The 25,216-nt window shown below is 42.8% G+C and overlaps 1 protein-coding gene across 3 annotated transcripts; it reads left to right on the top strand.

Annotated features, from left to right (window-relative positions):
• The first annotated feature begins 454 nt into the window (after positions 1 to 454).
• LOC120052548 (protein zyg-11 homolog) lies at positions 455 to 23,006 on the top strand. Of its 3 annotated transcripts, XM_038999523.1 has the most exons (18): positions 455 to 865; positions 1,339 to 1,504; positions 1,680 to 1,891; positions 1,984 to 2,301; positions 5,277 to 5,390; positions 5,753 to 5,869; positions 5,980 to 6,120; positions 6,275 to 6,451; positions 6,678 to 6,742; positions 8,585 to 8,684; positions 8,770 to 8,820; positions 15,635 to 15,796; positions 21,208 to 21,255; positions 21,482 to 21,679; positions 21,829 to 21,881; positions 22,015 to 22,112; positions 22,234 to 22,437; positions 22,520 to 23,006. In XM_038999523.1, exons 1-18 carry the CDS (start codon positions 842 to 844, stop codon positions 22,534 to 22,536), a joined length of 2,265 nt encoding a protein of 754 aa, XP_038855451.1. In that variant the 5' UTR covers positions 455 to 841; the 3' UTR covers positions 22,537 to 23,006. The 3 variants fall into 3 exon arrangements, with proteins under 3 accessions (XP_038855451.1, XP_038855450.1, XP_038855449.1); XM_038999522.1 differs by having other exon boundaries at positions 15,638 to 15,796; positions 22,234 to 23,006; XM_038999521.1 differs by having other exon boundaries at positions 22,234 to 23,006.
• Positions 23,007 to 25,216: the final 2,210 nt, after the last annotated feature.

Genomic DNA, 25,216 nt, shown 5'->3' with positions numbered 1-25,216 from the left:
CAATGAAATTCATATAGCAAATCTCACTCCAAACTTTCTTCAAAAGTTGGCAGCCCTGCAGGCAGTCATGGCTATAATTGTTGTCAAATTAACGTCAGATGTGACTTTTCGTAGAAGATTTGGATAATTAAGGTTAGGATAATTTGGTTAAGGTTTGGAAACGTGTTGATAAAATTCGAAACAAATATACCTTTGACGTTATTTTACAAAAGCTGGATCCCTTCTAGCCATGATCAGTGACTTGAAAGCGACTTTATAAAAAACCGAATGACCTTTGATCACATCAACATTAAAGGTGTGTATATATAGCTCCATATACTACAGGCGCAGTCGGACAATGTGTATCCCCATAATGCAACAACCTTTAAAGGGGACTAGACAACATTCATTCTCGAAAGCGCCCTGTATATTCCTAGCATAGACTGTAAATAATAGCTTCCTAGCTGGTGATGTACTTCCTGTGACATGACCTTTGTTTACTGTCTGTCAACAAAAATAGCTACATCTATCGTTTTCTCCGGTGAATGTTTACGTTCAAACTGGCTGTGTGTTGATTTAGAGAGAAGTATTAGCCTTGTTAACTAACGAACATGGTCGGAAAATGAATTCGGAAAATGTTCACAACCGTCCATTGTTGCAGGAACATCTCTTTTCGTACCAACAAGTTAGCTAGCTGCTAGCTAACGTTAGTTGTTAGCTCTTCGCAAAAACTAGTTTCAGCTAGATTAGGCTATCTAGGTACAGTAGCAAGTTAACAAGACGAACCGAGGCAAAAGATATATTTATTTTTGGTCAGGTATCGAGCCTTCCCGGCTGTTTCAACTATCACTGTGTGCATGATATGGTCTTACATTTTTTGAACATGGTGAGTTTTTTTTCGCTTTACATTTCTAACATCCAGTCGTGCATTGATCGAAAAAGGCATACAGTTAACATTAGCTAGCTAGCCTATTCATAGACACTAACTAGCTACCTTGGGATGAGGCAGAATACCTTGATTATAATGCCTTGGGTTTTCGAGAGCAAATCAGTAACTAGCAAGCTAGCTAACTATATAACGGTACCTGCTGAAATTTGATCCACGACGATCGCTAACGTAACGTTGCTGGCTAGTTAAACCTGTCCTTAGCTGGAGGTATCTTATTTTATTTTTCACAAATTACCACCACGAGACGTTCTCTACCTCCTCCTGTGTGTATCTGGATAACAGGTCTCATTGGCGACTATTTTAACTTTGGACATTATAACTATTCAAATGTTTGGTATGCCATTTGGGAGTACTGCCTTGAAGTGCGGGCATAAGTGTCTAATGGTGATCTCTTGCCTTGTGTGTTCCAGGATGAGGCAACCCCTGCATCTCTGACGGATCTGTGTCTGTCCTACGTCAGTAGGAACCTGGAGAGGTTCTGTGTGAAGCATGCTGATGGATCTCTCTGTCTCAGAGACTCTCTGCTGTTTCCCCAGGAGCTAGCTGACCAGCTGCTGGCTAAGATGGCCACTGAAGGTGAGCAAGGAGGATGAAGTAGTCAACCGTCACAGATCCAAGCTTAGATCCTTACATTGATCATTAGTAGAAAACACAAAACAGGCAGTGTCTAGAGCAGTAATGAGCAAATTCCAGGCCTTAAATGATTTAGTCTCCGCTCTAACAAAAAAGGTGTGTATGTGTGTGTTTCTAGGTCTGTTGAATGACAGTACAGTAGGAGTGTTTCGTAGCAGTGAGTACCTTCGGCTGCGTCGTGCGTGTATCCGTACGGCCCGTATCTCTGCCGAGGCGTTCCAGAGAGCGCTCTGTCCTCACCGCCTGCTGGAGCTGGACGCTGCTAGGGTCAACGCTGACCTCACAATCTCTGACATACTACATGGCCTTGCCTCCAACAAACACTGCCGGGTAAGCACACTAATAAGAGAGCCTCCAGCAGTTACAGACACCCACAAACACTCTTCTTCTTCTCACTCTCCCCCTTCTTCCTCTCCCCCCAGGAGAGCTTGCAGCGGTTGGTCCTTACAGGTCTGACCATGTCCTCTCTGGAGGAACCGGCATGTCACTGTTTCAGCTCTCTCCAGGGGCTGCGGTCTCTCTCCCTGGCCAACGTGGACTTCTACGACTCTGGGCTGGCTGATGTGTGTTCCCTGTCCCGTCTGGAGAGCCTGGACCTGTCCAACACCTCAGTAACCAACCTCAACCCTCTACTGGGACTAAGAGAGAGGCTGAGGTCACTAACACTACACCAGCTGAAGAGGCTGGAGATGAGCACTGCCCAGCTACTGGCTGTCATTGGACAACTGAAGGCACTGCAGGTGGGTGGGGACAGCTCTAATGCTGAAGTTTTACATTGATTTCCTCCACTATAAGGTGTGTGTAATATACATGTATACAGTTTAAGTTTACATACACCCTAGCCAAATACATTTAAACTCAGTTTTTCACAATTCCTGACATTAAATCTAAGTAAAAATTCCCTGTCTTAGGTCAGTTATGATGACCACTTTATTTTAAGAACGTGAAATGTCAGAATAATAGAGAGAATTATTTATTTCAGCTTTTATTTCTTTCATCACATTCCAAGTGGGTCAGAAGTTTACATACACTCAATTAGTATTTGGTAGCATTGCCTTTAAATTGTTTAACTTGGGTCAAACTTTTCAGGTAGCCTTCCACAAGCTTCCCACAATAAGTTGGGTGAATTTTGTCCCATTCCTCCTGACAGAGCTGGTGTAACTGAGTCAGGTTTGTAGGCCTCCTTGCTTGCACACACTTTTTCAGTTCTGCCCACACATTTTCTATAGGATTGAGGTCAGGGCTTTGTGATGGCCACTCCAATTCCTTGACTTTGTTGTCCTTAAGCCATTTCGTCACAACTTTGGAAGTATGCTTGGGGTCATTGTCCATTTGGAAGACCCATTTGCGACCAAGCTTTAACTTCCTGACTGATGTCTTGAGATGTTGCTTCAATCTATCCACATAATTTTCTTTCCTCATGATGTCATCTATTTTGTGAAGTGCACCAGTCCCTCCTGCAGCAAAGCATCCCCACAACATGATGCTGCCACCCCTGTGCTTCACGGTTGGGATGGTGTTCTTCGGCTTGCAAGCCTTCCCCTTTTTCCTCCAAACATAACGATGGTCATTATGGCCAAACAGTTCTATTTTTGTTTCATCAGACCAGAGGACATTTCTCCAAAAAGTACGATCTTTGTCCCCATGTGCAGTTGCAAACCGTAGTCTGTTTTTTATGGCGGTTTTGGAGCAGTGGCTTTTTCCTTGCTGAGCGGCCTCTCAGGTTATGTCGATATAGGACTCATTTTACTGTGGATATAGATAATTTTGTACCCGTGAAGATGCTGGCGGAAACAAGGTCCTTTGCTGTTGTTCTGAGTTTGATTTGCACTTTTTGCACCAAAGAATGTTTATCTCTAGGAGACAGAATGCGTCTCCTTCCTGAGCGGTATGACTGCTGCGTGGTCCCATGGTGTTTATACTTGAGTGCTATTGTTTGTACAGATGAACGTGGTACCTTCAGGCGTTTGGAAATTGCTCCCAAGGACGAACCAGACTTGTGGAGGTCTTGGCTGATTTCTTTAGATTTTTCCATGATGTCAAGCAAAGAGACACTGAGTTTGAAGGTGGGCCTTGAAATACATCCACAGGTACACCACCAATTGACTCAAATGATGTCAGAAGCTTCTGAAGCCATTACATAATTTTCTGGAATTTCCCAAGCTGTTTAAAGGCACAGTCAACTTAGTGTATGTAAACTTCTGACCCACTGGAATTGTGATACAGTGAATTATAAGTGAAATTATCTGTCTGTAAACAATTGTTGGAAAAATTACTTGTGTCATGCACAAAGTCCAAGTCCTATCCGACTTGCCGAAACTATAGTTTGTTAACAGGACATTTGTGGAGTGGTTGAAAAACGAGTTTTAATGACTCCAACCTAAGTGTATGTCAACTAATACTAATATACTAATATGTGGACACCCCTTTAAATGAGGGATTCTGTCATTTCAGGCACACCTGTTGCTGACAGGTGTATAAAACTCAGCACACAGCCATGCAATCTCCATATACAAACATTGGCAGTAGAATGGCCTTACTGAAGAGTTGTGTCTTTTCTGCCTTGCTAGAGCTTCCCCGGTCAACTGTAAGTGCAGTTATTGTGAAGTGGCAACGTTCAGGGGCAACAATGGCTCGGCCATGAATTGGTAGGCCACACAAGCTCACAGAATGGGACCGCCAATTGCTGAAGCGCGTAGCGCATAGAAATTGTTTGTCCTCGGTTGCAGCACTCACTACCAAGTTCCAAACTGCCTCTAGAAGCAACGTCAGAGCAAGAACTGTTCGTCGGGAGCTTCATGAAATGGATTTCCATGGGCGAGCAGCCGCACACAAGGTTAAGATCACCATGTGCAATGCCAAGTGTTGGCTGGAGTGGTGTAAAGCTTGCTGCCATTGGACTCTGGAGCAGTAGAAACGCGTTCTCTGGAGTGATGAATTACGCGTCACCATCTGTAGAGTCGAACGGACGAATCTGGGTTTGGCAGATGCCAGGAGAACGCTACCTGTCTCAATGCATAGTGCCAACTGTATAGTTTGGTGGAAGAGGAATAATGGTCTGGGGCTGTTTTTCATGGTTCGGGCTAGGTCCCTTAGTTCCAGTGAAGGGAAATCTTAACGATACAGCATACAATTACGTTTTAGACGATTCTATGTTTCCAACTTTGTGGCAACAATTTGGGGATAGCCCTTTCCTGATTCCGCATGACAATGCCCCCATGCACAAAGCGAGGTCCATACAGAAAGGGTTTGTCGAGATAGGTGTGGAAGAACTTGACTGGATGCACAGAGCCCTGACCTCAACCCCATCGAACACCTTTGGGATGAATTGGAACGCTGACTGCGAGCCAGGCCAAATTGCCCCAACATCAGTTCTCGACCTCACTAATGCTCTTGTGCTGAATGAAAGCAAGTCCCCGCATGTTCCAACATCTATTGGAAAGCATTCCCAGAATAGTGGATGCTGTTATAGCACCACAGGGGGGACCAACTCCATATTAATGCCCATGATTTTGGAATGAGATGTTCGACAAGCAGGTGTCCACATACTTTTTGTCATGTAGTGTACATTGCTGAGCTAAGTTTCTAAAACCTTTTTAGTGATCCGTCACTGTGATTGTTAGCTATCCCTTAACTTTACTTGCGGTGCTCTAATGGTTTTACTTATGATACTCATGCTTCTGATTCTTGTGTGTGTGTGAACCTAACCATGCAGCACCTGGACATCAGTGATGATAAACAGTTCACGTCAGACGTGGCTCGTCAGCTGCTGGGTGAGCCTGGAATCCTGCCTGCTCTGGTCTCGCTGGATGTGTCTGGACGCAAACAGGTACTTGAAACAGACTATGAGTTTAGTTGACTTGAGTTGTGAGTGGGTGTATTGCAGACCTGGCTGTGTGTGTAGAGCAGGGTTCACCAATAGGCGGACCTATTGTGATTTTCGCTGTTGGACATAAAGACTGTTAAATCACACACAATCAGCTCAAATTGATTTTCATTTACGAAATCTGTTCCCAGGTATTCCCACTCATGAATACAGAGGCATCTGTTTTTGTCAAATGCTAAGTCTTTTGGGGATTCTTATGGTCAATTTGCAATTTTGTTCTGGTCCCCCGATCATCCGCTCACGGGTGAATGTAGTTGGGGACCCCTGGTGTAGAGTGTTTACCTGGTGTGTGTGTGTTATGCCAGGTGACGGATGCGGCGGTCAAGGCGTTTGTAGAGGAGCGTCCAGGGATGACCTTTGTTGGTCTGCTGGCTACAGACGCTGGCTTCTCTGACTTCCTCAATGGAAAGGGCAGCCTCAAGGTGGGTCTCACTGTCTCTTTTTTTCTCTCTGTCTCTCTTGCTATGTTGCCTTTGTGTAGAGGAAGCAGCATATTGAGAGCACTACGTGTTGTGTATGTCCTCTGTGACAGGTGACAGGAGAGGCCAATGAGACTCAGATCTGTGAGGCGCTGCGTCGCTACAGTGAGAGGGAGGGCTTTGTCAGAGAGGCTCTGTTTCATCTCTTCAGTCTCACACACGTCATGGAGAAACCACGCCCTGACATACTCAAGGTAAACACACACACACTTTGTCATTCTGTCTCCTTCACCTCCACCTAAATCTTACTACAGACTGGCTCTTAGTCAGTGGTACAACTTTTTTATAAAGTAATGAGTCATTTCTTCTCTTCTCCCTATCTCTCTCGCCCTCTATCGTTCTCTTTAGTTGGTCGTTTTGGGGATGAAGAACCACCCTGCCACCCTGAACGTCCAGTTGGCAGCCAGTGCATGTGTGTTTAACCTGACCAAGCAGGACCTGGCAGCGGGCATACCTGTTAGACTGCTGGGCACAGTCACTCAACTACTGCTGGAGGCCATGTGCACCTTCCCTAACCACCAACAGGTGCACACACACACACACACACACACACACACACACACACACACACACACACACACACACACACACACACACACACACACTCTCTCACCTTCTCCACCAAATTGTTTACACATATTCAGTTTCTTCCCATCTGCAAACACAGACAAGCTAGGGGCTGTTTGAGGATGAGGCCAGAGTGTGTGTTTTGTTTGGTCTCTGACTGCCATCTTGGATCCTCTCTTTCCAGTTGCAGAAGAATTGCCTGCTCTCTCTGTGCAGTGACCGCATACTGCAGGAGGTTCCCTTTAACAGGTACACATACATTTTTAGTTACGTTGACTTACTGTAGATACATTTATCCCTTAAAATTATGAGCTCTATTTGAACAAACCTAACGCAATGGTAAATCTAAGTGCACTATAGGTTCAGGGGTTTGTCAGGAATATTTGTGCTAATTTCACTATCAGAATTATGTGGGCAGTAGCTGGCGGTAGCGTGAAAGGGATGGGTTTTGATTTAGAAGTCGACCGATTAATTGGAATGGCCGATTTAATTAAGGCTGATTTCAAGTTTTCATAACAATCGGTAATCTGCATTTTTGGACACCGATCATGGCCGATTACATTGCACTCCACGAGGAGACTGCGTGGCAGGCTGGCTACCTGTTACGCGAGTGCAACAAGGAGCCACGGTAAGGTGCTAGCTAGCATTAAACATATCTTATAAAAAACAATCAATCTTAACATAATCACTAGTTAACTACACATGGTTGTTGATATTACTAGTTTATCTAGCTTGTCCTGCGTTGTATATAATCGATGCGGTGCCTGTTAATTTATCATTGAATCACAGCCTACTTCGCCAAATGGGTGATTTAACAAGAGCTTTCGCGAAAAAAGCACTGTCGTTACATCAATGTGTACCTAACCATAATCATCAACGCCTTTCTTAAAATCAATACACAAGTATATATTTTTAAACCTGCATATTTAGTTAATATTGCCTGCTAACATGAATTTATTTTAACTGGGGAAATTGTGTCACTTCTCTTGCGTTCTGTGCAAGCAGAGTCAGGGTATATGCAGCAGTTTGGGCCGCCTGGCTCGTTGCGAACTGTGTGAAGACTATCTCTTCCTAACAAAGACAGCCAACTTCGCCAAATGGGGGATGATTTAACAAAAGCGCATTTGTGAAAAAAGCACAATCGTTGCACGAATGTACCTAACCATAAACATCAATGCCTTTCTTGAAATCAATACACAGAAGTATATTTTTTTAAACCTGCATATTTAGTTTAAATAAATTTATGTTAGCAGGCAATATTAAACTAGGGAAATTGTGTCACTTCTCTTGCGTTCATTGCACGCAGAGTCAGGGTATATGCAACAGTTTTGCCAGAATTTTATGTAATTATGACATAACATTGAAGGTTGTGCAATGTAACAGCAATATTTAGACTTATGGATGCCACCCGTTAGATAAAATACGGAACGGTTCCATATTTCACTGAAAGAATAAACGATTTGTATTCGGAATGATAGTTTCCTGGTTTTGACCATATTAATGACATAAGGCTCGTATTTATGTGTGCTATTATATTATAATTGAGTCTATGATTTGATATTTGATAGAGCAGTCTGACTGAGCGGTGGTAGGCAGCAGCAGGCTCGTAAGCATTCATTCAAACAGCACTTTCGTGCGTTTGCCAGCAGCTCTTCGCAATGCTTCAAGCATTGCGCTGTTTATGACTTCAAGCCTATCAACTCCCGAGATTAGGCTGGCAATACTAAAGTACCTATTAGAACATCCAATAGTCAAAGGTATATGAAATACAAATGGTATAGAGAGAAATAGTCCTATAATAACTACAACCTAAAACTTCTTACCTGGGAATATTGAAGACTCATGTTAAAAGGAACCACCAGCTTCCATATGTTCTGAGCAAGGAACTTAAACGTTAGCTTTTTTACATGGCACATATTGCACTTTTACTTTCTTCTCCAACACTTTGCATTATTTTAACCAAATTGAACATGTTTGACACTTGCGCCTTCTTACCGCCAGCCCAAAATAGAGCCCTATTTCTTACAAGAAACGTAGTATGTACAGTGTATATGCGTATCCGTTGTACAGTGTGTGTGGTCTATATTATAGGTTTGAAGCAGCTAAGCTGGTGATGCAGTGGTTATGTAACCATGAGGACCAGAACATGCAGAGGATGGCTGTGGCTATCATCTCTATACTGGCTGCCAAGGTGTGTGTGCACGTGCGTGCATAATAAGGCATTAGAAATGTGTCTATGGTTTGGCCTTTACTAACATTTGTGTGTTTAACTTCAGTTGTCTACAGAACAGACGGCACAGCTGGGCGCAGAGCTCTTCATAGTGAAGGTAAAACTGTTCACTAAACACATATTTTACACCCTCCATTCAAACAGCTCCACATACACTGAGTGTACAAAACATTAGGAACATTTCTCAGTTATTGAGTTCCACCCCCTTTTGCCCTCAGAACAGCCTTAATTCGTCGGGGCATGGGACTCTACAAGGTGTCAAGCATCCATAGGGATTCTGGCCAATGTTGACTTCAATGCTTCCCACAGTTGTGTCAAGTTGGCTGAGTGTTCTTTGGGTGGTGGACTATTCTTGATATACACGGGAAACTGTTGAGCGTGAAAAACCCAGCAGCGTTGCAGTTCTTGACACACTCAAACCGGTGCGCCTGGCACCTACTTCCATACCCCGTTAAAGGCACTTAAATATTTTGTCTTTCCCACTCACCCTCTGAATTGCACACATTCTCAAGGCATAAAAATCATTCTTTAACCTGTCTCTCCTTCATCTACACTGATTTGAAGTGGATTTAACAAGTGACATTAATAAGGGATCATAGCTTTCACCTGGATTCGCCTGTGTCATGGAAAGAGTAGTTGTTCCTAATGTTTCTATGCTGTGTACACTTTCCCCTTCTAAATTATTTACCCTTCGCTAAGCCCCACCCCAGAATTCTGGGCAACCAATCGCAGGGCTCCAATGGACTTTATTTTTTATTTTTTAATTTTATTTTTTTAAAGGCTAAATACACTGAACAAAAAAATAAACGCAACATGTCAAGTGTATGTTTCATGAGCTGAATTAAAAGATCCCAGAAACTTTCCATGTGCATAAAAAGCTTTCTTTCAAATTTGGTACACAAATTTGTTTACATCCTAGTTAGTGAGCATTATATATCAGGAAGCTGATTAAACAGCATCACCTTGTGCTGGGGAAAATAAATGGCCTCTCTAAAATACAATACTACAGATGTCTCAAGTTTTGAGGGAGCGTACAATTGGCATGCTGACTGTATGCATGTCCACCAGAGCTGTTGCCAGAGACTTGAATGTTAATTTCCTCTACCATAAGGCACCTTCAATGTTGTTTTAGAGAATTTGGCATTCCGTCCAATGGCCTCACAACCGTCGACCATGTCTAGTAGAGGTCGACCGATTAATCGGAATGGCCGATTTCAAGTTTTCATAACAATCGGAAATCGGTATTTTTGGACACAGATTTTTTTTTTTTTTTACACCTTTATTTAACTAGGCAAGTCAGTTAAGAACACATTCTTATTTTCAATGACGGCCTAGGAACGGTGGGTTAACTGCCTTGTTCAGGGGCAGAACGACAGATTTTTACCTTGTCAGCTCGGGATTCAATCTTGCAACCTTACGCTTAACTAGTCCAGCGCTCTAACCTCCTGCCTTGCTTTGCACTCCACGAGGAGCCTGCCTGTTACGCGAATGCAGTAAGAAGCCAAGGTAAGTTGCTAGCTAGCATTAAACTTATCTTATTAAAAAAATCAATCAATCATAATCACTAGTTAACTACACATGGTTGATGATATTACTAGTTTATCTAGCGTGTCCTGCGTTGCGCATTCGCGAAAAAGGACTGTCGTTGCTCCAACGTGTACCTGAAAATTGTGTCACTTCTCTTGCAACAGAGTCAGGGTATATGCAGCAGTCTGGGCCGCCTGGCTCGTTGCGAACTGTGTGAAGACGATTTCTTCCAAACAAAGACAGCCAACTTCGCCAAACGGGGGATGATTTAACAAAAGCGCATTTGCGAAAAAAGCACAATCGTTGCGCGACTGTACCTAACCATAAACATCAATGCCTTTCTTAAAATCAATACACAGAAGTATATATTTTTAAACCTGGATATTTAGCTAAAAGAAATCCAGGTTAGCAGGCAATATTAACCAGGTGAAATTGTGTCACTTCTCTTGCGTTCATTGCACGCAGAGTCGGGGTATATGCAACTGTTTGGGCCGCCTGGCTCGTTACGAACTAATTTGCCAGAATTTTACGTAATTATGACATAACATTGAAGGTTGTGCAATGTAACAGGAATATTTAGACTTATGGATGCCACCCGTTAGATAAAATACGGAACAGTTCCGTATTTCACTGAAAGAATAAACGTTTTGTTTTCGAGATGATAGTTTCCGGATTCGACCATATTAATGACCTAAGGCTCGTATTTCTGTGTGTTATTATGTTATAATTAAGTCTATGATTTGATAGAGCAGTCAGACTGAGCGATGGTAGGCACCAGCAGGCTCGTAAGCATTCATTCAAACAGCACTTTCGTGCGTTTTGCCAGCAGCTCTTCGCAATGCTTCAAGCATTGTGCTGTTTATCAACTCCCGAGATTAGGCTGGTGTAACCGGTGTGAAATGGCTAGCTAGTTAGCGGGGTGCGCGCTAAGAGCGAGTGACGTTTGAAACGCTATGAGACTTGGAGTAGTTGTTCCCCTTGCTCTGCATGGGTAATGCTGCTTCGAGGGTGGCTGTTGTCGATGTGTTCCTGGTTCGAGCCCAGGTAGGAGCGAAGAGAGGGATGGAAGCTATACTGTTACACTGGCAATAAAGTGCCTATAAGAACATCCAATAGTCAAAGGTATATGAAATACAAATTGTATAGAGAGAAATAGTCCTATAATTCCTATAATAACTACAACTTAAAACTTCTTACCTGGGAATATTGAAGACTCATGTTAAAAGGAACCACCAGCTTTCATATGTTCTCATGGTCTGAGCAAGGAACTTAAACGTTAGCTTTCTTACATGGCACATATTGCACTTTTACTTTCGTCTCCAACACTTTGTTTTTGCATTATTTAAACCAAATTGAACATGTTTCATTATTTATTTGAGGCTAAATTGATTTTATTGATGTATTATATTACGTTAAAATAAGTGTTCATTCAGTATTGTTGTAATTGTCATTATTACAAATAAATAAAAAATTATCGGCCAATTAATCGGTATCTGCTTTTTTTGGTCCTCCAATAATCGGTCGACCTCTAATGTCTAGCCACGCTAGCCCAGGACCTCCACATCCGGCTTCTTTACCTGCGGGTTCATCTGTGACCAGCCACCCGACATCTGATGAAACTGGGGGTTTGCACAACTGAAGAATTTCTGCACAAACTGTCAGAACCCATCTCAAGGAAGCTCATCTGTCTGCTCGTCGTCCTCACCTAGGTCTTGACCTGATTGCAGTTCGGCATCGTAACCAGCTTCAGTGGGAAAATGCTCACCTTCTATGGCCACTGGCATGCTGGAGGTATACTCTTCACAGATGAATCTCAGTTACAACTGTACTGGGCAGATGGCATCGTGTGGGCGAGCGGTTTGCTGAAGTCAACATTGTGAACAGAGTGCCCCGTGGTGGTGGGGTTATGGTATGGGCAGGCATATGCTAGGGGCAACGAACACAATTGCATTTAATCAATTACAATTTGAATGCACAGAGATACCGTAACGAGCTAGCTAGCCACTTAATATAACTTGTTTTCTCAATGTATGTTAATGTTATGAATACAACTCCCATCTGCTGTTGATGTCAGGATACGATTTAAGAGCATTAGTTGGCTCCTAAAGTGGTTATTAACTTTGGTATTCTTTCCCTCGATCCTAACTAGTCTCTCAGTCCCTGCCGCTGAAAAACATCCCCACAGCATGATTCTGCCACCACCATGCTTCACCGTAGAGATGGTGCCAGCGTAGGGATGGAGCCAGGTTTCCTCCAGACGTGACGCTTGGCATTCAGGTTTTCATCAGACCAGAGAATCTTGTTTCTCATGATCTGAGAGTCCTTTAGGTGCGTTTTGGCAAACTCCAAGCGGGCCACTGAGGAGTGGTGGAGTGGTGTCCGTCTGGCCACTCTACCATAAAGGCCTGATTGGTGGAGTGCTGCAGATATGGTTGTCCTTTTGGAAGGTTCTCCCATCTCCAAGGAGGAGCTCTGTCAGAGTGACCATCGGGTTCTTGGTCACCTCCCTGACCAAGGCCCTTCTCCCCCGATTACTCAGTTTGGCTGGCGGCCAGCTCTAGGAAGAGTCTCTAGGTGGTTCCATACTTCTTCCATTTAAGAATGATGGAGACCACTGTGTTCTTGGGGACCTTCAATGCTGCGGAAATGTTTTGGTAGCCTTCCCCAGATCTCTGCCTCAACACAATCCTGTCTCGGAGCTCTACTGACAATTGCTTCGACCTCATGGCTTGGTTTTTGCACTGTCAACTGTGGGACCTTATATAGACAGGTGTGTGCCTTTCCAAATCATGTCCAATTCAATCGAATTTACCACAGGTGGACTCCAATCAAGTTGTAGAAGCATCTCAATGATGGTCAATGGAAACAGGATGCACATGAGCTCAATTTCGAGTCTCATAGCAAAGGCTCTGAATACTTATGTAAATACTTTTTTAAATTTTTTAATTTACAATTTCTAAAAAACAGTTTTTGCTTTGTCATTATGGGGTATTGTGTGTAGATTTTTATTTCATCCATTTTAAAATAAGGCTGAAACGGGACGAAAGGGTCTGAATACTTTCTGATTGCACTGTATATTAAGAGCCATATCCCTGTATTGCTTAGAGAAGATCTCATGTCAAGTTTAGATGAGGCAGATTCACATGCCTCATCTAAAGCCTAGTCTTTCGGGATGTTGCTGTAGGCCACCAAGTGCTAACAGTCAGTATCTAAATAATGCGTGTGAAATGCTTGATAGTGTATGTGATGTAAACAGAGGTCTACTTTCTTGGGGACCTGAATATTGACTGGTTTTCACCAAGCTGTCAAACCTGTGGGAAGCTTCTCACTGTAACCAGTGCCTGTAATCTGGTTCAGGTTATTAATCAACCTACTAGGTTGTTTACAAACACTACAAGAACAAGATCATCCACATGTATTTATCACATTTTTACTAATACCGTATAACTTTGTTCTGAAGCTGTACCCATTGGATGCAGTGATCACAATATAGTGGCTATATCTAGGAAAGCCGTAGTTCCAAAAGCTGGACTAAAATAGTGTATAACAGATCATTCAAAAGATTTAGCTGTGACTCATGTTGATGATGTAAAAAATATTTGTTGGTCTGATGTGATTAATAAGGAGCATCCAGATGCTGCACTTGATGAATTTTTATGAAATTGCGTCTCCCAGTTATTGATTTAACATGCACCTTTTTAAGAAACTGACTGTCAGAAATGTTAAGGCTCCATGGTTTGAAGAGGAATTGGAAAACTATAGTTGATATTTGGAGCAAAAGGAGTAGCTAATAAGTCTGGCTGCACATCTGACTTACTGGAAATTGAGAAATATGTGACTAAACTCATCAAAAAGAAGAAACTAATAAAGCCAAGATCAATTAAGTATAAAGAATGATGGAAAGATCTTTGATGTGCTTTAAATTAAATTATGTGCAGAAAGACAAATTCAACTTTCATCAAATCAGATGTCTTATCACAAAACTATTTGATGTTGCCAATTATTTTAACGATTACTTCATTGGTAAAGTGGGCAAACTTAGGCAGGAAATGCCAACAACGAACATTGAGCATCCTATTCTTGCATTAAAAAAAAGTGCATGATGAAAGAAAAGCATTGTAAGTTAGAATTTTGTAAAGTTAGTGTGGGAGAGGTGGAAACATTATTGTTATCTATCAATAATGACAAACCTCTTGGCATTGACAACTTAGATGGACAGATACTGAGAATGGTAGCTGACTATAGCCACTCCTATCTGTCATATCTTTAATCTGAGCCTAGAGGAAAGTCTTTGTCCTCAGGCCTAGAGGGAAGCCAAAGTCATTCCGCTACCCAAGAGGGATAAAGCGTTCTTTACTGGTTCTAACAGCAGACGTATCAGCTTGCTGCAAGTTTTTAGCAAACTGTCATACAAAATGGTGTTTGACCAAATACAATGCAATTTCTCTGTTAACAAATTGACAACAGACTTTCAGCATGCTTATAGAGGACACTCAGTGTACAGCACTGATACAAATTTACTGATGATTGTTTGAAAGAAATGGATTAATATAAGATTGTGGGAGCTAGATTTGATTTAGATTTCTGTGCAGCCTTTGATTTTGACCGTAACCTGTTGTTGAACTTTAATGTAATGGCTTTTCAACCTCTACCATATCGTGGATTCAGAGCTATCTATCTAATAGAACTCAAAGGGTTTTCTTTCATGAAAATGTCTCTAATGTCAAACATGTAGGGTATGGTGTACCACAGAACAGCTCTCTAGGCCCTCTACTCTTCAACGTTTAATTATTTATTATTTTTACCCCATTTTCTCCGCAATTTCATGGACTCGGGAGAGGCGAAGGTCGGGAGCCATGCGTCCTCCGAAACACAACCCAACCAAGCCGTACTACTTCTTGACACAATGCCCACTTAACCCGTAAGCTAGCCGCACCAATGTGTCGGAGGAAACACTGTGCACCTAGCGACCGTGTCAACATGCACTGCGCCCGGCCCGACCTAGATATTTTGTGTGTATGTATTGATAAGTAGGCTGTGTGCTGTTTTTACATTCATGAAGTTCTGACCTTGAGCTGTTCTTGTCTTTTAATGTTCTGTATTATGTCATGTTTTATGTGTACCCCAGGAAGAGTAGCAGCTGCTTTAGCAACAGCTGGTGGGGATCCTAATAAAATACCAAAAAGGGTCAATTGCTGTTTGCAGGGTGTAAAAAAATTAATAATAATTTTAAGACTAATGTTCACCATCTTTATCCCACTTCACACTCTTTCTAACCCCCCCCTCTCTCTCTCTCCTCTGTCTCTCGCTCTGTGTGTGTGTGTGTGTGTGTGTGTGTGTGTGTGTGTGTGTGTGTCTCTCTGTCTCCCTCCCTCCCTCTGCAGCAGCTTCTCCACATTGTGCATCAGAAGGCTACTCAGGGTGTGGTGGACGCCACCCTCAAGTTCACACTGAGCGCACTCTGGAACCTCACTGACGAATCACCAACCACCTGCCGCCATTTTATAGAGAACCAGGGACTGGACCTGTTCATCAAAGTACTGGAGGTAGTACACACACACTCGTGATGCACAGGTTGACTCATAACCCACAGTCCCTGTAGTTATATCCGCGGGTGGGTTAAGGGTCATTAAATATTGTGTGGAGGAAGGGTAGCTGGGTGGGGTGAATAAAGGGAAAACAACAATACCTTAAAGAATCCATAAATGTATCATTCTTGTGCAATTTACATATATAGCCTATAGCCTTAAATAATGAAAGAAACTTATCTGGCATTAGTGCGTAAGCCTAAACTTGAGGGCCTAACTGTACGCGCACCATATTGCTTACGTGCCTATCGCCAAATGCTTTTGGGAACGGGCAGAAAAAGTTAATTAACATCGATCCACAGGGACAAAGAGGACAATGTCGGAGTTTAATTCAATAAGAGAAAAAGCTGCGAAATGTGGAGTTGAAAATAAAGTAAAAGTAATATAAAAGTAAAAGTTAAAAAAAAAAGTAAAAGTAATATTTGGGAAAGATTTGGTAAAGTGGTAAAAGAGGATGATAGCAGTGCCGGTTATGTTATGTGTGATTGTGAGGCACTATACAAATTCAACAGTCACAAGATGTGGACTTCAAATAGGCCTATGGCACGTCAAGGTAACTGTAACCTACTGTTCAGATGGGTTAAATGGAAACTGAAATCTGGACACTGACTGTAGGTCTATAACTTCTCATATAGCCTTATTATTAACTCCTGCAGAATTAAGAATTTCTTGCAGTAAAATTATACACTAAATGGAGGCAACATTTTTACTCGGGAACAGGAGTGGAGAAATATGATTTCTTTCTTTCAGCATCTTAAGAGAATGCGCATGCGCAGTTAGCACCTCTACAGGTATATCTATCTTCTTCAGCGTCATAAAAGCTGATTTAGTATTTCAACCACTAAAATATGCATCCAAGCCGAACTGAAATGTTATCAGAAACATGTTGGGTCGTTTTCACAGCTTTCTATTTCCTTACTACCGGTCAAACTGATGTCATTTGGCGCGTTGGACTAGTAACAGAAAGGTTGCAAGATCGAATCCCCGAGCTGACAAGGTAAAAAATCTGTCGTTCTGCCCCTGAACAAGGCAGTTAACCCACTGTTCCTAGGCCGTTATTGTAAATAAGAATTTGTTCTTAACTGACTTGCCTAGTTAAATAAAGGTTCAATAAATTAAAAAAATGGCACAATCATTCCCTTTTTTTGTTATTGAATTTTCTCCCCGGTCCCTAAAAATGTCAGAAATTCTAAGCAGAATCGCATCTAAATCCAGCCCCAAAAGTTCTTAACCCCCTGTCCAAAAATTGTTCTGTCATCTCAGCGCATTTTCTATATTGGTGGGTTTGTCACTTTATCACACATTGAGTCAGTGTCTACCCGTCATTCAGTGCAGGTGAGGCTTTTGAGCCCCACATCTTTTACAAAAAATAAACATGGTCTCTTTTTTTTGCTTTCTTAAGGCAGCTCCAAAATGCAGGTGTTTCAGCCTAGCTCAGTGCTTTCTGTAGTGGTGGGGCAGGCAGCGAGAAATATGGAGCATAGGGGTTGGTAATGTTCTCTAGTTGCGCCATGATTGGCTCAGTGTTCTGTCACTCATGGGGACACTACGTCACCACAAAACCTACAGGGAGAGCTCGAAATTCAAGCCCTTTGGGTGCTGCCATAGATTTACATTAGAAGTACCCATCCAACAAGGCTCAAGGTCATTGCCCACAAGTAAAATGAAGTCAAATCACGTTATATCTACCGTAAGTTTGATTGGACTGATCATGTCAACATTATGCTTTCAAAATATTAGCTAGCAGTCATCATCATGAATCAAGTCGACAATCTACTTGCAAATCGTTTTTAATCTTTGTCATATGATGATAAATTATAGATAAAAAGTATCGGCCATTGGACATAAACATCACACAACAAGTTGGAAATCGCAAATTCAATATTGAGTGGTTTGGAAGGAATCAGTGGCTAACTGCAAGCATTGCAAAGCAATCACTAGCCTGCTATTCTGTTCAGTGGGTGTGTGGTTCCAAGTCTGGGTTTCAGGGTCTCTGTTCCAAGCTTAAAATTATAAACATTCAACCTTGACCATGCTGTCAATCCAGCATGATTTCTGCCGCACTCAAAACAACTGTTAACTCGGAACTGGGAAATCTAACTTCAGTGAGTTCAAGACAACTGCGTACTTGGGGAAAAAACTAGCTCCGACTGGGAAAATACGTTTTGAACGGTCATCCAACTCGGAATTGTAAGTCGGGAACGCGGGCCTCTTTCTAGCGCTATGACCTGAAGATCAATGAAGTCATCATAATTCGACCTTGTTTTTTTCAGAGTTCCCAGTTGTCTTGAAAGCACCATAAATCCAGAGAATGTCAGACTTTGATGACAAAGTTTGATGACAAAATTTGCCCACGAAGGACCGCTGCGCCACCTTCCTGTTCAAGTGAGCACAGCACAACAAGGTGACAAATGTCTTGTATGCTGCTGCATAAATTATGTAATATGCCAGGGAGATATGTTTACTGTAACTAAGGAAGTAATACTAAGTGTATGTTGTGTAGTAAGATGTTAGTAGCCCATGTGCCTCACCCTAATAATTTGGTCTATTTTCCCCTCTTAGTTTCGCATACTGTTCTGACTTGGTGGTGCACATGTAGCCTATAACCTGTTTTTAGAGAAATGTAATCATTGAATATTGTAAGAGCTTTCATTGTCTGCTTATATGCCCCCTTTATTTATCCTACGGTTCTGACTTGGTATACAGGGAGAATACTGTAAGAACGGCCCACGTTCTGAATTCTGTTGCTCTAGATTACAGATTACCACCGGTCTAATGTCCATTGCGTGTGTTTATTGACCCAAGCAAGTCTCAACTTCTTATTGGTGTCCTTTAGTAGTGGTTTCTTTCCAGCAATTTGACCATGAAGGCCTGATTCACGCAGTCTCCTCTGAACAATTGATGTTCTGAAGAAGTAGTTATATGTCCGTCCTAGCTCGCTTATTAATGTGTTAATTGAAATTACGGATTGCCTCTTATCTGCTTGTCGTCCCGTTATGCCATAGTTTGTACATCTCAATTGTCAGTAGAACTACATTTGTTTTAAGCAAGTCAGCCATATCAGCTATGTTTTTTTTTTTATAAATGAGGTTGAATGAACTGTTTCGCTGCCAGACAAGACTCCGCTGATAGCCAGGTGTAGCAGTGGTAAGGTGTTGGGACAGCTTTAGGCCCTAACAGTTTGTGGGCACAGATTGTCAGCGTTATAGTGCAATTAATGTATTTTTTAGTGTTGTGTTGTGTATTGGCTTTGCTGGCATGCATCCCAACAAACAGAAATTCTTCCCCGCTTTACATGCTAAATTCGTCACTGCATTGAGTATACAAAACATTAAGGACACCTTCCTAATATTTATTTTATTTTTATTTCACCTTTTATTTAATCAGGTAGGCCAGTTGAGAACAAGTTCTCATTTATAACTGCGACCTGGCCAAGATAAAGCAAAGCAGTGCGACAAAACAACAACACAGAGTTACACAAACAAATGTACAGTCAATAACACAATAGAAAAATACTGCGGTGCAAAAGAGCAAGAGGATATGTAACAATATGGGGATGAGGTAGTTGGGTGTGCTATTTACAGATTGGCGGTGTACAGGTACAGTGAGTGGTAAGCTGCTCTGACAGCTGATGCTTAAAGTTAGAGAGGGAGATATAAGATAGGGAGATATATATCCAGCTTCAGTGATTTTTGCAATTCGTTCCAGTCATTGGCAGCAGAGAACTGGAAGGAAAGGCGGAAATATACCTGCTGGAGCGCGGGCTACGGGTAGGTGTTGCTATGGTGACCAGTGAGCTGAGATAAGGCGGGGCTTTACCTAGCATAGACTTATAGATGACCTGGAGCCAGTGGGTTTGGCGACGAATATGTAGTGAGGGCCAGCCAACGAGAGCATACAGGTCGCAGTGGTGGGTAGTATATGGGGCTTTGGTGACAAAACGGATGGCACTGTGATAGACTACATCCAGTTTTCTGAGTAGAGTGTTGGAGGCTGTTTTGTAAATGACATCGTCGAAGTCAAGGATCGGTAGGATAGTCAGTTTTACGAGGGTACGTTTGGCAGCATGAGTGAAGGCTTTGTTGCGAAATAGGAAGCCGATTCTATATTTCATTTTGGATTGGAGATGCTTAATGTGAGTCTGGAAGGAGAGTTTACAGTCTGACCAGACACCTAGGTATTAGCAGTTGTCCACATATTCTAAGTCCGAACCGTCCGTAGTAGTGATGCTAGTCAGGCGGGAGGGTGCAGGCAGCAATTGGTTGAAGAGCATGCACTTAGTTTTACTCGCATTTATAAGCAGTTAGAGGCTCAGAAGAGTGTTGTATGGCATTGAAGCTCGTTAGGAGGTTTGTTAGCACGGTGTCCAAAGAAGGGCAGGATGTATACAGAATGGTGTCGTCTGCATAGAGGTGGATCAGAGAATCACCAGCAGCAAGAGCGACATCATTGATATATACAGAGAAAAGAGTCGGCCTGAGAATTGAACCCTGTGGCACCCTGTGGCCCATAGAGACTGCCAGAGGTCCAGACAATAGGCCCTCCGATTTGACACACTGAACTCTATCTGAGAAGTAGTTGGTGAACCAGGCGAGGCAGTCATTTGAGAAGCCAAGGCTATTGAGTCTGCCGATAATAATGCGGTGATTGACAGAGTCGAAAGCCTTGGCCAGGTCGATGAAGAAGGCTGCACAGTATTGTCTTGAGTTGCACCCCCCCTTTTCCCTCAAACAGACTCAATTCGTCGGGGCATGGGCTCTACAAGGTGTCGAAAGCGTTCCACAGGAATGCTGGCCCATGTTGACTCCAATGCTTCCCACAGTTGTCAAGTTGGCTGGATGTCCTTTGGGTGGTGGACCGTTCTTGATACACATGGGAAACTGTTGAGTGTGAAAAACCCAGCAGCGTTGCAGTTCTTGACACTCAAACCAGTGCTCCTGGCACCTACTACCATATCCCATTCAAAGGCACTTAAATCTTTTGTCTTGCCCATTCACCCTCTGAATGGCACACATACACAATTATTTAACCTGTCCCTTCCCCTTCGTCGACACTGATTGAAGTGGATTTAACAAGTGACATCAATAAGGAATCATACCTTTTACCTGGTTTCACCTGGTCAGTCTATTTCATGGAACGAGCAGGTGTCCTTAATGTTTTGTACTCTCAATGTATGGTCGGGCGATTGCGGATGGGTTATTTAGCAATTGCGGGTGGGTGCAAGTGAACAAACACACACTAACACACACACACTCACAGACCCTAGAGCTGTTTATCGAAGTGCTAGTTACGCTCTCTCTGTCACCCTAAAGTGCAAGCTGACCCACTCATGCCTCTGTCTTTCTTTTCCTCTTTCTTTCTCTCTGCAGTCATTCCCCTCTGAGTCTTCCATCCAACAGAAGGTGTTGGGGCTGCTGGTGAGTCATAGTGAACCCTGAATGAATGTGTGTATTTGTTCTAGTGGGCATCCAACCCTGGTAGCCCTAGGTGGCCAGAGTGCATAGGGGGTTGTTTCTGGACAGGGTCTTAGTGAATTCAGCTGAAGCTATACTGACAATACTGTTGTTTTAGTGTTTGAATCAACCTGTTTGAAGTGGTGTAGAACAGTGGGGGAGCTGACTTTGTGGCTCTGTCTCTCCTTAGAATAACATAGCGGAGGTTGGGGAGCTGCATGTGGAGCTGATGGTTCAGGGCTTCCTGGATCACATCTGCTCCCTGCTCCACAGCCCTGAGGTGGAGGTGTCCTACTTCGCTGCTGGGATACTGGCCCACCTTACCTCCAGAGGAGAGGCTGCTTGGACACTCAGTATCACACTGAGGTCTGACCTGCTAGAACAACTGGTGCGTGTGGGTGGGGGTGGGGGGGTGCGCGTGCGCGTCTGTGTGCGTGTGTTCACGTATGTATGTTGTCAAAGTGAGTTGTAATGTTATCCCACCACCTTCATGTGTTTATAAATGTGGCTCATGTTCTGTGTCTCTCTCTCCTCCAGCACTCTACCATCCTGAAGTGGCCGACACCAGCGTGTGAGATGGTGGCCTACAGGTGAGACCCCAGAACACACCTTTACAACCCCATACACTCGCAAAAGGAGAGGAAGACACTGTAAAGTATTGAGATGCAGCCTGAGTGTTGATGATCTCCTCCACCTCTCATCCCTCTTTCCCATTCTCTGTAGGTCCTTTAACCCCTTCTTCCCCCTGTTGGAGTGTTTCCACACCCCAGGAGTTCAGCTGTGGGCGGCCTGGGCCATGCAGCATGTCTGCAGCAAGAACGGTGAGACACATGCACATCCCCCTATCTGCCTGTCTCCAGTTTAGAACGGTGAGACACACACATACCACTATCTTAAAGTTTCTATAATTGATGTGAGTGTAATCTCTCTGAACTCCCACAGCCCCTCGGTACTGCAGTATGCTGCTGGAGGAGGGAGGTCTGCATCAGTTGGAGAAGGTCCTGACACACCCCGACACCCACGCAGACGTCATGCGATTGGCCGAGAGCATTCTGGAGAGCCTGCAGCGCCACCAAGCTCGCACCAGGCAGACCACACAGACACACACACACACTCGCTGCCCGCTACAACCCCACATACACAAAGGTGAGACACACACAATTATTTGAAGTGTGTAATTTCAGAACATGTTAAAAGTAATGTTAAAAATTCTGTTTTCCTCCTCCAGAGGGTGACAAGCCCTGATCAGAACCTATCCCACTGCTACCTTCAGGACAAGAGGCCATTGAAAGTGTGTGTGTGTGTGTGTGCGGGAGTGCGTTCATTAGACAGGGGTGAGGACAGACACCTTGTCACCCCTCATCCTGTCTGAAGGTGGTGCTATAAAGTGAATGAGAGGACAAAAACTATGCATTTCTTTGCACACACACCTTGCTGTTTTCTTGAGTTTGGTAAGCAAAAGTAGTACTATGTGGCTACTTATGCGTGCTACTGATAAGCAAATTAATATTATGAAGAAAAAAAAGTTATGAAAATAGAGTTGCTGGTTAAAAACACTAACGTTGATGTCTATGCCCCCACATAAATCTAATTAGCATAATAAAATAATCACCATAATCTGTTAATTTAAACTAGAGAAGTTTTTTTGCATTGGATGCATCTCAATCCACCGCATCCACCTACAGTAGCAGTCAAAAGTTTGGACACCTACTCATTCAAGGGTTTTTATTTATTTTTACTATATTTTCTACGTTGTAGAATGATAGTGAAGACATCAAAACTATGAAATAACACATATGGAATCATGTAGTAACCAAAAAAGTGTTAAATCAAAATATATTTGATATTCTTGCCTTAATGACAGCTTTGCGCACACTTGGCATTCTCTCAACCAGCTTCACCTGGAATGCTTTTCCAACAGTCTTGAAGGAGTTCCCACATATGCTGAGCACTTGTTGGCTGCTGTTCCTTCACTCTGCAGTCCAACTTATCCCAAACCATCTCGATTGGGTTGAGGTTGGGTGATTGTGGAGAGCAGGTCATCTGATGCATCACTCCTTATTGGTCTAATAGCCCTTACACAGCCTGGAGGTGTATTGGGTCATTGTCCTGTTGAAAAACAAATGATAGTCTCACAAAGTGCGAACTAGATGGGATGGCGTATCGCTGCAGAATGCTGTGTTAGCCATGCTGGTTAAGTGTGCCTTGAATTCTAAATAAATCAGACAGTGTCCCCAGCAAAGCACCATCACACCTCCTCCATGCTTCACGGTGGGAACCACTCATCCAGAGATCATCCTTTCACCTACTCTGCGTCTCACAAAGACACAGTGGTTAGAACCCAAAATCTCAAATTTGGACTCATCTGACCAAAGGACAGATTACCACCGGTCTAATGTCCATTGCGTGTGTTTATTGACCCAAGCAAGTCTCAACTTCTTATTGGTGTCCTTTAGTAGTGGTTTCTTTACAGCAATTTGACCATGAAGGCCTGATTCACGCAGTCTCCTCTGAACAATTGATGTTGAGATGTGTTTGTTACTTGAACTCTGTGAAGCATTTATTCGGGCTGCAATTTCTGAGGCTGGTAACTCTGAACTTATCCTCTGCAGCGGAGTTAACTCTGGGTCTTCCTTTCATGTGGAGGTCCTCATGAGAGCCAGATAGCGCTTGATGTTTTTTGCGACTGCACTTGAATAAAATTTAAAAGTTCTTAAAATGTTCCGCATTGACTGACCTTCATGTCTTAAAGTAATGATGGACGCTTTGCTTATTTGATCTGTTCTTGCCATAATATGGACTTGGTCTTTTATCAAATAGGGCTATCTTCTGTATACCACCCCTACCTTGTCACAACACAACTGATTGGCTCAAATGCATTAAGAAGGAATGAACTTCCACAAATTAACTTAAATGCACACCTATTATTTGAAATGCATTCCAGGTGACTAACTCATGAAGCTGGTTGAGAGAATGCCAAGAGTGTGCAAAGCTGTCATCAAGGCAAAGGGTGTCTACTTTGAAGAATCTCAAATATATAAAATATATTGATTTAACACAATTTTTTGTATATATATAACACATGTGTTATTTCATAGTTTTGATGTCTTCACTATTATTCTGCAATGTAGAAAATAGTACAAATAAAGAAAAATCCTTGAATGAGTAGGAATGTCCAATCTCTGGACTGGTACTGTATGTAACACTAACGCATTTGCGGTGAAAGGTGACTGAGTGAGAGCAGTATTTGTCAGACCGTGAGACATCTCAAAAATTGATCTTCTCACAAATTCGTCTGTAGCGTCCGAACGGTTTGGCCTACAAAACTATTATGACACCTCTATGGAAAGATGAGACTCTCACGAACACGAGGGTGTTCTCTGTTTTGCGCTACGACCCCTGCAAGCGTCTTGGGACTCGTCAGAAGTTGGTATAGCCGATCTGCCAACTTCTGTCTGTAGCGTCCGAACAGTTTGGGCTACACATTAATATGACGCATCTGTGTAAAGGTGAGACTCACAAACACGTTTGCACAAGGACGCCCCCAGCATCACAAGACTTGTCTGAAGGTCCCTTGGTACCAGTTGAAAAAAATTATGGAAATATATATGGAGTCTGTTTGGTGACAAAAATAAGGGGTTAAATACTTGGTGGGGGTTGAGTCCAGCTCCTCTTATTGGCTGATTAGCTAATATATGTGCATGACAATGTGATTTTCCCAGCATGCTTGAGTTTGTCTGAATTATTATGTTTTGATTTTTCCAGAAGCTTAGGTCTATTATTTGGACACCAGTGAGTTTGTAGCAGGACATTGACGTGGAGGTCCATAGTGCGCACTTCTTTTCAGTCTGGTAGTTAATTGATTCATGTAAATGTATGAATTATTTGATGGATCAACTGAAAAGCCACAGTCCACCACACACCT

This window comes from Salvelinus namaycush, chromosome 8 (assembly GCF_016432855.1).
Source record: "Salvelinus namaycush isolate Seneca chromosome 8, SaNama_1.0, whole genome shotgun sequence".
NCBI classification, from domain to species: Eukaryota; Metazoa; Chordata; class Actinopteri; order Salmoniformes; family Salmonidae; genus Salvelinus; species Salvelinus namaycush.
Note: the sequence above shows the minus strand (reverse complement) of the source record. Positions and strands in the feature narration are given on the sequence as shown.